We start from the raw sequence: 14747 nt of genomic DNA, 5'->3' as shown, positions 1-14747 counted from the left end.
TCTTAGGGTTGCTGTTTGTACACAGCGCTGCCTCTCACCGATCGAGCGGGAAGGGAACAAAGGTTGTTGTGACACGACGGTACGCTAAAACCTGTAGGCTCTTATAAATGGATGTGTTTGCTGCCCAATCCAACTTCCTCGCCCTAAGTGATCCTAGATCGTACAGATTAGGAATCCAAGATTTGGGGGATTTTTCACACTTTCCGCACAGCGAGACTAGAACCTCCGCGTGATCACGGTACGGCGCATTGTGTGCTATCAGATTTACGTTTTGTTTGACTTTTTCTTTTTGCTTATCGACACCGCGTGTAAGAGAGTCCATTAATCTTACCACTGCAATCGATTGCAATGGAAAAAGACAGTGTTTATGCAGTGCGAAGGTATTGTGATTGTTGCGGTTGAATTCCTTCCCGGTGGCTCCATCCACTCGACGCTCCAACGCTCCGGTCCGTACACATACGCGTAATACGATCACACACGTACGTACGTACCATAGCACACAGACACATCGTACCTGGGTCCGTGAGTAATGGCAGCGAAGTAAACCAGCGGAGAATAATCGCTATGGGTCGCTGTGCCATACAGCCTCATACGAGGTGGCGACACGATAAGAACGTATATGTTGGTGCCGGTGCTGGGACCCCAACCCCAACTCACCCGACCCGATTGATTAAAGCGAACGGTGAGGTTAAAAAGTGTGGCAAATTTGCGTAGTTACACCGCGTCGAATGGGACCTGCACTAGGGACGGTTGCGGTCGGTAGACAGGCTGGGTGCGCGGTGCCTTCGAATTCAGTTCCGCATTCGCGCGGAATGGTTAGAAAGGGTAGATCACTCGGATCGGTTTCCAATCGGGCGGGTGCGTGTAATGGCCACCGTTCGATTGTTGGTCGCCGGAATGGTCGGCTGGCGGACGGTGAATTAATTATTGAAAACACTAAATAAATGTTCGCCACGCCGATCACAGATAGATCACGATGGATCGCGTTCGTGAGATAGAAGGTGCTGCTGGAGGTGAGTTGGACAAAATGGTTTGTTTTTTTTTTGTTTGGAAAAAGCGGATAAGTGTCCAAAGTGGGCCCCAAACTGTATCGATTGTTATCTAAACGTGAGTTGTAAAGTAAGCAAGGTGTTGTGTAAGGTTATATATCTGCGGTGCAATCAGGTAATTAAACGTATGAACGCAAGATTTAAGGAGCTGTTTGACACATTTTGCTAAAAACGAGTTTTCAATCAAAAGAATATGACATTGAATATAATACGTTATAAACACTTGGATCGATGGTGTATGCGTTATTTTGTGCGTGTTATTTTAAGCAGTCTTCAGATACTTGAAAATAGTGTAGTAATTTTACAGAACAAATTATTTCAAACATGAAGCCAAAAAAAAACAATTTCAAAACATTCAAGATCTTCAAAAATTTCCTGGTTCCAAATTTCATGACTGATGAAAGACATATTTTATGAAACAGTAAATTAAAAAAGAGACATCTCATTCCTTGCAGTTAAAATATGCTTTCTTGTCAACGTGTAACGGAATTTCAGACGAGAGAGAGAGAGAGAGAGAGAGAAAGAGAGAGAGAGAGAGAGAAAGAGAGAGATAGAGAGGGAGGGAAAAAAGGCATACAAAAACGCCAACATCTCCGAACATCAGAACTGGGGCTGTAAAACAAATGGTTTGAGTCGATTGTTCCCTAGCTGCCTTTCAAAATTAATGCCGTGTGATATATCTCCTCCTATCAATCTTCCTCGCGCATCGAACACATCCCGTGATACCCGCAAGAAGTAGCTAGAGAAGCATGTGTACTGTCCATTGCACGGATGATTACGTTACGTGGCGGAATTTCGTCCAATTGCATTAATGCTTTTTTTATTCCCTTTGCTTCTCTCCTTTTTCTCCAAAACATCTCAATCATGTGAGGGTTCGGTGTTGCTGGCGCAGATATTACTACCGCTGGTGGTGAAAACTTGCTCCAACACCGTTTAGGACAGTGCCGGTAGCCGGCAGGAATGATGGAATCTGCCTCATTTTTTCGTTTTTCTCTACATCTCTCTTATCACCCCGTCGAACACACGGGCACGGGAGGGCTTACAATCCCTTTCCGTTTTGCTTTTGTTGATCGGAAGGATTTCTCTTTCCTTACCCGCCACACCGTCACCGGGCACCTTTCCCCATTCCAGTGCCCTTTGTCCATCGTACGCACCATCGTTCTGACCATTTTCCAATGCCAATAGCTGTCAAAACCTTCCGCTGCTACCGTCAATCATTTGCACAGCTCATCGAAGATAGCACCGATGAAGGCATTTCTTTCTGCGAATCACGAAACGCTCTGGCAGCGGGACCGACCCGGACCGCGCAGTCGCGAAACTAAAAGGGAACAGGACCATTTCGGCGTTGAAAAAAAGAGGCCGCCCCACGGTCAAAGCGAGCGTGTGAAGCGAGCGAGTGAAAGACTGCTTTTATTCTTTTGTTACCGCGCACCATTCGGCGGGTTTTCGCCAGGTCTGCCACCACGGCACAAACGGAACAGGTACAATGGGAAGAATATATACCCCCGGTGCCGAACAATTGCGAATGACTTTCACTTGACAGACGAAATCGAAAATTTCCGAGACAGCGACGGACAGGCGATCCGGGTGCGATTGATGGAGGAAAGTTGTTCGGATCGATGCCGGGGTTGCGTTCGTCAGAATCACGCAACGCAGGATTGGGCCAAACAGCATGCGAGGGACCGGGAAACAATTCGTTTCCTGACGGGTGCAAACCACCCAGCAACAGCCCGCCGTGGCCGTTTTACAATCGTGAGCGGGTGCGAAAAACGGCCGATGCGTTTCGTAAGGAAACGGTTTCGTGCCAGACCTATTTTGGGGCGGCCGGAATCGTTGTTTTTGGGATGATTTTAGGGGAATGCATTGGCCGAAATGTGCTGCCGGCATTTGGGAAAGAGATTTTAAACCCGAATCGTTAAAAGTGCGAAGAGTTGGTAATGGAAAGGACTAGCGGCTCTCGCGAAACTACGACGAGGATCGAGAATGAAATGTATGTTTAATATGAAGATATAACCTTAACTTGAACAGATATCCCGGATGTAACGTGCAAACTATGTAATGGACATTCAGCAATAATAGATCGAGAAACAAATGTTGCATACTTAAAACAAATATTCCCACACATTGTTGTATTGTTTGCCCTCTTTCCAATCACGTGTTCTACATCGCAATGGGAGATGTAATGCGCATTGAGCTATTCGAAACTTTCCCGGCATGTCACCGTTGGCATTAAATTAAATTTTACTTACCGGTATGAATTCGTTGATGGGCCTTCAGATGCGAGCTTTTGGTGTACACCTTTGTGCAACCTGGAAGTAAAACGCAGTTCGGAAAGAAAATAGAATTAAACACAGCCGAGGAATTAATGTGTAAGAAAATTGGCACTAAGTGATTGCAAATGATGCGCTAAGTGGTAGCTGGAAACGTTCGACTTGAACGCCGCGCATGGCGAGGAACCCGACGCTGATGCAGCATGCCTCCAGCTGGGAAAGCATTCCGCCCTGTTTACACGACTTTTTCGCCGATCGGTGTTTAGGGTGGTGCTCTTTTCGGAAGGGGAAAGTACGCCCGGTAGGGTTTCTGTGCTGGTGTTTTATGATGATGAATGACAAATAACGTTCCAATGCCGCGTACTGGGCTGACCGAGTCGTTGGTCGGGATGGGAGAGTTAATTAAAATTATAACTTTAATTACATCGCTCATAAAGGCAGTGACCACGCACTGCGCCAGTGCCGATGCGCAACGAGCGCTTTCTGCGCTGGGAGTCTATCATTTGGTACAGTTCGAGCGGATCCATTGCAGATGAAATCGGATGGCCGGTCGTGCGCATTTTCGGTACGGCAGCCCGGTCGTAAAGTGAGCACCGGCACAGTTTAAATGTCAAAGTCGTTGCATACGAACGTCCCAGTGTCAGATCGTGAACCGCAATAGACGGATGGCCACGATGACGACGTCAACGGTTTGAAACGTGTGCTCGGTATTTTTTTCTTTATTTTGCACAGAACAACTCGATTGTGATCCACCGCGGTGCACTGCAATGAGATTGTGCGATTCCGGAGCAGGTGGCCAGAATGCTCTATACGCGACGGGCTGCCCAACGACTTAATTATTCGTTTCACGGTTCAACATTAAATGGTTCAGCGATAGCTAGAAGCCGATAAACGGCATTATGCCAGTCCGTGGACCTCGTTCGGCGAGCTGGCAAACATCTGGTCATCTCAGATTTGCGCTTCACCCCAGCGCCTGTCTTGACGCCGCGACTCACCGAGGCTGACATGCTGCTCGATGCTCTCGATCGCTCAAACGCTCGATGTTACCGGTATGTGTGAAGTTCAAGGGTATTCGAAAACAAAACGAACCAAACAAAAACTTACACATAAAAAAAGCAAAACAGATCTGTCGACACTACTCCACCAAGGACCGTGGACTATTTTTGAGGCACAGGGTGCAATAACTGTGGCCCGAACACCCGTGCGATCGCAGCATTAGGATGCCGGATAATTGCAGTGCAGGCCCGGGTGCCTTTTCTTTGCCCACTGCCGTGTTATGTGCGACCGAGTGGTGCTGGCATCGGCATCGTGTTTACCATGTAATGATGGCCTTACCGGCTGACAGATAGATTAGACGCTAAAGTCAAGGATTTTCATGACCACGCGGGCCCCGCTAGAAGTGGTGCGCGATGTTACCGCGATTCATACTTATAACTGTAAAATATGATTCATGGGGGGAGGAGGGGTCCGATGGGACAACGATACAGGGGGGATCAGAATTGGTGCGAAGCTAGCGCCATGTGTCGGCAGTAAACAGTATGAGTTTGAGAGAAATGTCATAGCATTGGCCTTGCATCGCTGCAGTGGCAATGTTTGGTTTTATTCCCAACGACGGTTTTTGTTTAGTGGCTGTCAATTGCGGTGGAGCATCGTGCGGGATGAGAACGTACAATTTTCGGTGTAATATGTTTCAACAAAGCCAGCAACGGCAACTCGGATTGTGTGTGCAATGTTGGAGTTATATTAATACAGGGTGTTCAAGTAATTTTCTATCATTATTATTTTAAAGTCATGGAAATTGTGGACATTTCAGTATGATGTGAGATAGAAAAATTCACAGTTCATAAGGTTTTCGATTTCTGGTGGTGAAGTTTGAACTATTTCTAGGATCTCTTCAAGTTTCAGTAGCGGAAGATATAGAGACTTTCCAATTTCCGAGAACTTCGCAATATGATACTGATGTCGTGTGAACTTTTTTCAAATCGCCAATTTGCAACGCTTTCTGACATGATGAGAAACCTTTATAACGAATCTTAGTCAATCTCTACGAGACATTGAAAATGATTCCAAATCTTCTTCAATATGTTCCAGTTCCACTTGAAAATAATCCCGACAAGGTTCCAACTTTCTCGCTTAAAGTCTTGTTAGAAGTTTTGCATTGAAACTATCCTGATCCTGATTACCTCTTTGGCTACTCTGGCACTCTTTCTCTTGGAAAATGTTAAAAAATTTCCCGTTAATTGGTTGGCAACAAAACAATAATCACGACGAATTAAACGAATTACGACAATTGAAATAAAAAAAGAACAAGTTCTCAATGTTTTCGCTCTGATCGAAACAGTACGGCGTGAACTCGTAATGCACCTTTGCAGGGGGTTGAACAAGTGGACTCACGAATTAAATCTATTAACCTCTAAGCCGAACCTCTTGGCACAGGGCGATAAGTAACCGTGGATCTAAAGAAACTTAATGGCAGAAAAAGGGGGCTAGTTTTTTTCCAGAAGATGCCCTCCGATGAGCTTAGATACCAGTTGCCGATCGCAAGGGCGAAAATTAATGCCCCCTGGTTACCGTATGACTCGCGTGAGTCGGTAGGCCATCCTTGCTCGGGGCGACTATCGATTGAGAGTGGTATTAATTATCAACGACTTGGGAGTAGAGCAAAAACCAAACAAATAAATAGAGCAAATATCACTTCAATTGCAATTGTCTGGCATGTGCAGTGCTGGGCAGGGAAAACAACGTTGGAAAATCAAAACCAGGTCCAGTATTAGTTCATCTGGAGGATGTTTATTACTCGTGCGCTCAGTGTCAGTTTTCCTATCCCCGGGGAAACGTGTTTCTGTTTTACTTCTTTTTTGTCTACTCCTATCGATCTGCACACCACGCTGAGAAGAGTCTGGGAGGAGGCAGCTACAAACCAACAGACAAAAAAAAACAAACACCACACGATCGACACAAAAATCTCGTCCATCGTTAGCGTCCGTCTGCGAGCATGATGTCGTGATCAAAGTCTGGTTTAGTGTTGGAGCCAACTTTATCACCACTGGACATGCGCCCCGTTTGCCGTTGCGCTGTCTCCGTCAGCCGTGCACTGCGGGCACTCCACCCCAAAGAAAGGTGCTGCGGTCCGTTCTGTTCCCTACCGCGAGTCACCCGTCCGAGGACGAACAAAATCGTGGCAAGTGCGCACAATTTGTTGTGGAAATGTTTCAGCATTGCTGCAATGCACCGTACGGTGCGCGATCGGGCAGGATCGGGAATTCATCGTAGCGCTCCACCCGGTTAACTCCGCTCCAAACTTCGCACAGAGTGTCGCGTAGCCCGGGGGCAAATAAGCAAAACCTAGGGTAGATTTTTTTTATTTTGGTTTCGGGCGAGGAGGATGATTGCGCTTTTGCTAACCGCAGGTAGGCAGAGACTGGAGCAGCCGTCTTCTGGTCGCTGAATTCAATTTACTTTTATAATTTAATTTAATTTAATGAAAATAGTTGCACCGGAGAAAGGAGAAGAGTCTGTTGCACGAGCTGTGATACGGGAGAAGGCGAACCACATCGTGCTGTGAATGTCGCCCCGCACACACACACATACGTACACATTGAAACATTTCATGACGGCATGCTCACACACGGCATTGCTGGCGGGAAAACGCACGGCGTGGTGCGGCAGGTTATGCCGTGCGCAGTGAACCAGTGCATAATACCTAATCAAAATAGCATAAATGAGGGAAAATTATCACCAGCATACTATCACGCCACACGCGACAGCCGGCAATCTTCTTTTGCCCCGGCTTAGACCAAATGGGTACCGTGAGGGGAGTGGGAAAAAGGGAAAAGCCAGCAGCGAGACGGCAAGCGACGGCAAAAGGCTCAAGCCATTTATCCAAACATGGTGTTAAATTGTTTAGCGAACGTTTCCCGGTTTGGCTGCCATTCGGCGTTTGCCTTTTGCTTTGGTGATTTTTCGATCTGGTCGGGACGGCAGCTTGCTGCGTGTCAGGCGGACAATTGGTGCGAATAGCGAAAACGATTTCTTACACCGTGCTATTGTGCTCCCGATTAAGCACAACCGGGGTAAGAAAAAGTCTTGTTTTCTAATTGTGTAATCACGCGTACCGGGGTGGAGTTGTGCAAGGCAGTGCAGGCACAGCTTCATCGATTGTAATAACTTTATAGACGTGGGGATGAAAAGTGATGTGAATTGATCGAATTTAAACATTAGGACCGTATAGAAGGAGGATTAGGACCGTATCTTCACGGATTATGAAGAACCGACATTTATTAGCATTTATTATTATCAGCTGTTGTGTGAAGTTAAAAGCATAAAGACTTCAAAGCTAAATTTTCGATTTGCATTCTCGCAAAAAAACCTTATGGTGGGATGATCTTGAGGTTGCTGAGGTCATTATGAGTCACCAGTAAATGACCATAAGGTAATAAAGTTAACATCGGTAAATGGCAAGGTCTTCGTACGGGAATTACAGACCTCCCATCGTAACGATCGCTTTTGTTGGTCAGCTCGAGCCCGAGCAGAAGTTGAGAAATTCGTGAATATTCTAACATTTTCCCTATCTCTGGTGCTCTAACGATGATTTCAAACTACATCTATTAAGTAACTGTCAAATGGATCCAAAGCGAGCTGAAAGGTGACGATCATACAAGTAGACATACATCACAATGGTTACGGATAACGATCAACTACAATTGTGGAAAATCCAATCTATTCACCCACTTACGGTAAACCAACTGATCTAATATTCCAACCGCCATTTTTCAACGATAGTGGCCAGACCAGAAACCGCCAAGGCTTTTGTCCGGAAAGACTCATGGGTCATGTTTATATTGCATCAATTACACAGCAGGCTGCAATTGTACGATCAAGTTCGCAACTGCGAGTTTGAAAATAGACGAAACAGCACTCCGACGAAACGCCCGTGACTGTGCAAAACTGGTCGATTTTGGGCCAGCTGTTTGGCGTCGTATCAAACCCAATTTCGCAGCTCAAACCTAGCCGACCGATCTAACGCCGAGGGTGGCGATGCACGTATGAAGCGAAACGGACGCGTCGTAGCTTAATGACGCGTTGAAAGGTAATAGTTTACCAGATTCCAGAGAGTTCCGTCGTCGGGCATGCCGTAGGTTCACGTTTAATGGTGTTTTCGGTACGGAACCGGCACGTTATTCGCTACCGCCATGAAACGGCGCGTACCACTGACTGACTAGTTGAACAAAGGCACCCAAATGTGCCCGTCGTACGTGGCCAGCGGGTTTGTGGCGAACGAAATTATGCATCGAATGGCCAGCGGAGGGTGTCTACGGTTGGACGGGCTATGTCAGATCGATGCCAGAGAGCATGCTGGCCTGATAATTAAGGTCACTCGTGCGACCAGGGAAGGTGAACTATGGTTCACTTTCGTTTTCATGCCAGCGTTTGCATACCAGCGATCTGATGGGATGGTTTGGCTGCTGGGTAGCGTATCTTGGCACGCTTCCAAATGGTCATTATAACGATGTTGTCAAAATCGGTAAAAAGAACCATTCCATCCCTCAGAGCCGACCGGGCGGCGTTGCGATGTCTTAATTATGCCCTGTTGGTCGATCAGTTTGATATTTGCGCGTGTGGCACCGAACCCACACCCCTAGATTCGTGGTCTGCGTCTCCATCCTGTTGAAATGAAATTGACACTCCAATAAGCACCAACATAATGGGATCGTTATGCGTGCGATCGAGCCCAACGAACAATTCTGCGTGAGGATCTAGCCGACCAACATTACCGAATCATGTCGCGATGGCAATGAAAGAAAAGAAAATCAACCCGAAAATATTTTAATAGCCTTTTGTACAGCGCGTACGCCTGTATCCTTTCTGCTATGGCCAACCGCTACGCCGACGATGACGAGCTTGGGGCGATAATGGTTAAATGTTTATGGTGCCGTTGAAATCAATCAATTCCCTCTTGTTTGCGACCCTGGCGAAGCAATCGTCAAATAAGCGCCATATGCATGCATGACCGATATCAGACCGAAGTTGGGAGCCAAGATCGGTTTTGCAATCATCCTCACGTCCCGGGCCTTCTTTCCTCCATCCCCAACCCCTTCCCACACCCACGTGTGCTAGGGCTCTGTCCTATCTGGGACCCGCTGCGTGGTGCCCGTAGTGCAATCGCAATTTGATCTCAGTGGGGTAAAAATCCAATAAACTACAATCTATTCATTACCTCAGTGCTCTTTTGGCATTCGCGCGCCCCGTGTTCGGCGTGCCGGGGCCTAAATCAGGCCAATCATCACATGCAGAGCAAATATGAATGAATAAGAGTGACGCGGTGGCCTCACCTCGCACGTCAGCGTCTTCCTCTATCAGTTTCGGGGCGTTTGAAAGGAATAGCGCACTCGAACAGTGCGCCTCCTCGGTTACCGAGCGAGTGGTCCAGTTTGAACTATGCTTTATTTAGTTACAGCTCAGTTGGTTGGCTGCTTTTTTTATTCATGCTTGCTGTTCCTTTTCCTTAAAGCGTCATTGGGCCGCGCCGGTTTATTGGTTCGTATGTTGGCTTTTGCATGACCCATCGAAGGCTAAACCCCAACAGCATAACAGCTACGCTCTTCGTGGCCTCGAACCAACAATGCGAAATAAAAATAAAATATTAAATTTTATAACTTATTCTGTTCATTTATTACCGGCCGATTCCTGTCCGTAAGTAGACCCATTGGAGTCAGCGTGAAAACGAAAGCATTTGCCAATATGCGAAGCCGATCAAAAACTGAAATAGAATTGTATCAGTATCGCCGACCCGGAGCCCGCTGTTGATAAATGCGTGCGATCAGTCGAAGTCGAAGATCATTTACCAAAAACTTCACAACTTCGTTGCCGAATCGTAACCTTTCACTTTTTTTTCCTCTCCTGTTACTTTGATCCAGCAGTTGGTACGATATCGTGTGTGTTCCATGGTCACGGTGACTCAATTGGGGAGCTATTTCGAAGCAATTCCAACCGTTCCGAACGATCCAATCGTCACCAGATTTGTTTGGACGTTAGCATGACGCGGCGTGCAATTTGTGTCGTTATGCGGCTAAACGCATTCGCTATGCATACCGCTCCAGCTGTTACTTCGCCCAAGTCTAAGGATGGTCCGGAATGTCTGCTCAACCCAAGTGTACCATATAGCCATCCCAATCCCTTCATCCTTCCCAACCCTCCAATGGCTCCCTCCCGAAACAAGTTCCAAATGCAATCGAATCCAAACAGTCTATTGAAGAAGGTGCACGAGACTGCACCGTGGTACGGCGGGTGGTCATAAAGTGAAACGGTTATTAGCAATTGGCATGGTGCAGTGTGTATGAGTGTGTGTGTGTGCAGAGTGCATCGGGTCGGGCGCCGTTTGCAAAATGGAAGCTAATTAATGATTCGGTCATGAGCGCAATAAGGATTAATTAAATTTTATCTGATGGTACCCCGCGACTTATGGGACACGACCGTGATCTGTGAAGCTTTTCTGCTTCCGGCAGGCAGATTTACCAGGAGGAGAGCTGTAGCAAATGGTAGCCAGCATTACCTGACTGGCCGAAGCAATCTCGGTACATCTTCGAGTCGTGATAAGGAACGTCTTCTGTAGGTCTAATTTTGTGTTGCTTGACTAGTTTCATTTTAATTTACTGCCCGGATTGAAATAAATTTTGCTTTTGGAAGGTATTAGCCCAGAATCAAAGTTCATTCCATTATGAAAATTAAGCTCGAGTATATTTTAAGGATCTGGAACCATTTACCAATTATGCTGGAATTAAATATTTACTAACAAACGAAATACACACAGATTAGACAGTAAAAATAAAGATGGAAAGAGCAGAAGCCGATAAGACTTCCAGTGGCAGTGCTAGAGCAGTTGTTTTGGGGAACTTCAAACAACTTCTTTCAAAGCTTTCGCGTCTAACACACTGCAAGATTTGCAACTGTGTCAACTGAGAAAGCTTTAATTAGTATTGATATTTCCAAGAGTTCTGGATGGATGGAAAGATTCCTTAAATTATCTCATTCCATCCCAGATCTATTTGGAAAGAATCCATAAAAAGGCTCCAAATATGCATCTTGGCTGTATTGTTCCTACATTTAACCATACTTTTGGTATTCAAACGAGTACTTTGAACCAGGAAAAACTTTTTCTCCTACTAGAACTGTGAGGTGCTGCTTAGCTGGCCACTTTAAAAGTGATATAAAGCCGGTGATTAACCTTCAACGGCAGCGAAACATTGTTTTGTGCTTAAATTGTCAATATCCGGTTTGCTGGAAACAGATTATTTCGCTCCATACACCACACACTTCAAAGCCCTCTAACGAGGGTAAAGTAAGCTGTACACAGAGGGTTGTTGTTGTACTTTAAAAACATGTTCCCAAGCGTTTGATGGCTTGTTCTCAAACTGATGAACTGTGCATAGAACCGATCCGTGCAAGAAATAGTGGTTCACTGCGGACTGCTACAACCCCCTCCGGGAGATTAGGGGCTCAAAACAAATCTCGAACAAATCTCAAAACCCCCCAAGAACCCAACACCAGATCGATCGATAATGGTTCGTCCACAACCGGCAGGGCATATGCCACGGCGTTGTTACCCCCGGACCCGTGTCGCGTAAAAACCGTGTATCATACCTTTTTTTGATTGATTGGTAAAGAAAAATCACGTCACACTCTCGCGTCAGCTAAGAATGTGATCTTGATTCACGATCATTCGTCAATGGACAAAGCACCCGGGTGACGATCAAGATTGGTTTGTGCTAGTTCTTGTACGGAATGGCGCGCAAGGGAAAAAAGAATATAAAACCATACATAAAGCACCACAATCACCCGGCCAAACATCGGCAGGCTTACAAAGGTGGAAGCGAAGTTCAGAAGTTCAGTAGATCCAGACCCTGAAAGCCACCCAGCCGTGTGGTTGTTTGTTTGCGCACGGTTGCAATTGAGTGACCCCCGTCGATATGTCCTCGACAACACAAGGGTAGCGAACAAACAATTGTGGCTATTGCAGTACTTCTGTGAACACCCCAAACAACAACATTCGCTGGGCCCCGATTAATCATAAATTGTATCGACAAATTCAATTGGATTGGAAGTTGTGTAAAGCGCGACTAATAACAGGCAGCAAACAAACATTGCGCGTTATTAATGATTTTTCAATTTTCATAACCACCCTCAAGCGGTGACTTGGTTCTATCTGTCCTGATGGAGCGCCAGGTAGCTTTGTACCGCGTTGACACACGTTGTGTTCCACCGCACGGTAATGTGGTGTAGCATGCCAAAAGCTACAACACCACCGAACGACGCACACCAGACACGTTGACAGATGACACGGTTTGAAGGTGCTCGCCCTGTGTAGACCAAATCCCGGAATCCCGGGGACTGTATGTTCGATTCGGCATCCAACCGCTTGTCAGCAAGGGTTGTTAGCCGGGGACCGTGATTATGTTGCTGCTGCGTTCGCTGCCAACGGCAGGGTTGGAAAGATGATGTTCCCTGTTACCCCTCCGGCCCCTCTGTGCCACGACTGCACGTGAGCAGCAGAAGATACGTGGAACTAGTTCGGTCGTCAGTGCATCGCTCACTTCGCGCCAAGTCGCACGTTTCTCACCACTTTATATGGAGCTCGGAGCTGAATCGGTTCGATGACAACTTTTTCACCCACCGCTACTTCGAGTACTTCGGCCCGGGGTTTAGCTTCTTTCCCAGCTGTCAGCCGTCGAGGTGGCGGGCAAGATGGATGGCGTGTAAAACGGGGGAAAGTGTACTGCGCTCGGTTTAGAAGTGGCGCACTCGCGACTTGAACAGCAGCAGCAAAAAAAAGCGACAACAACCAATAGAAATCAATAAATCATTGTTTCCACCATGCTGGTTGGAGGAGGCCGAGGGCAATTGGGACGCAATTATTAAATCTTATTATGTGATAAATCATGATTAAAAATTCTGTTACTTCGGTGAGCAGGGTATCGCAAGTAGCACCGGGCCTGACACCCGGTGTTAAGTGCACCAAAGCAAAACTGAGCAGATTGCTCGAACATCCGGCAAGGTGAGACGTGCCTTCCGTGCAAACAACGGGAGTACCCTATCCGATCACCATTAATTGATTTAATTAGAGAAAATAATTACGCGCTTCGTTAGGACAATTGTTGAGCGGGGTACCTGCGGAGGTTTAGGAAGATAGGCAACAAAAAACGAAAAAAAAAACCGATCGCCAATCGATCGAGGTGCTCAAATGTGCATGTGGATAAAAGAAAAAAAACTGGCGTTACATCTGTCTGGACTTTGTGACTGATCCCCTATTAAATGGACCACTTCCTTGTACTATCCACAAGGACCTGACTGCCCGACGGATAAAACGGGAGGTTTCACTTTTGCGCACACAATCGACTAGCACGCTTCGCTTTTTGATCGCGCAAAATTGGATCATGGTGAAAATTGCTGGTTAATTGGAGCAGGGCAAACGGACGGGGTGGAATGGTTCGGTTGTTGATAAGTTTTCCACCCAACGGTAAGTTAGTTAGTCCGTTCCTCAGCCGGTGATGACGTTTGATCGACGACCCATTCGACGGTGGTTTGGAACATTCGTGCTGGGCAAGGCGAACGGTAAAGCAGAGTGGAATGAGTTCTGTCGCGACTGCTAGGCCTGATTAGCTGACGACTTGATCGCGATTGTGACGGGTCGTAATAATCACCGGGTTGCTCAATTTGCAACAAACAGTGGAAAACGGAACGGAACAGAAATAGCGACCGTTGGTTGGCGGGTAAATTGAATCGTGTTGATGAAACAATTACAATTCATAAAACGATCACGTGATAGTAAAAGTTGATCACAGCCAATGTTTTTTTTTTTAAGATTAGTTGAATAAATTTTGTGTCAAAATGATTTTAATGAAATCTCCAAGCTATGTTCGACGAAAAAAATAACTAAAATTTAAATAACAGATATGAACTCGACATTCTAAATTCTTCAGGGTTCCATTCAGAGCCGGGTGTTAATCATTCTCTCCTTTTCATGTATTCCTTTCTTAGCAATTTAGCTGTTGTAAATTGTGAATGATCGCGCATTGTTCTTATATTTAAGAGAGAAAGTGTTGGAATTCTAAAAAAATCCTTAAGTATAGAATTTATAATTTTTTATAGAAATTACAACTTTGTTTTAAATATTTTACCATATTTCTCTCAAAAATCTGTTAATTGCTATGTGAAAAAAAGGAAGAGTATGCGATAGGAAATATCATTGCTCTAGGATGTTCCTTTTGGGTCCAAATGTATGAACATTGATTATGAATTTATACAAAATTTTAAGATTTTTGGGTACTAAAGACTTTATCATTCTTTGTCTAGGCTAGGATATAAAAAACTTCAAAGAAGATAGTTTGGATTAGAAAGATAAAAGGCATAATTTTTAGCCCAGCTTAAAATA

At 45.8% G+C, this 14747-nt stretch overlaps 1 protein-coding gene across 1 annotated transcript in view; it reads right to left on the bottom strand.

Annotated features, from left to right (window-relative positions):
- LOC128713633 (dendritic arbor reduction protein 1-like) overlaps nucleotides 1-14747 on the bottom strand; it is a 100131-nt gene that overhangs the window by 34872 nt on the left and 50512 nt on the right. Inside the window, exon 5 of the mRNA XM_053808495.1 lies at nucleotides 3299-3358. Coding sequence (XP_053664470.1) covers nucleotides 3299-3358 — 60 coding nt within the window. The remainder of the gene's footprint in view (nucleotides 1-3298; nucleotides 3359-14747) is intronic.

Source organism: Anopheles marshallii, chromosome 3, assembly GCF_943734725.1.
Source record: "Anopheles marshallii chromosome 3, idAnoMarsDA_429_01, whole genome shotgun sequence".
In the NCBI taxonomy this organism is placed as follows: Eukaryota; Metazoa; Arthropoda; class Insecta; order Diptera; family Culicidae; genus Anopheles; species Anopheles marshallii.
This window is presented reverse-complemented; position numbering and strand designations above follow the sequence as displayed.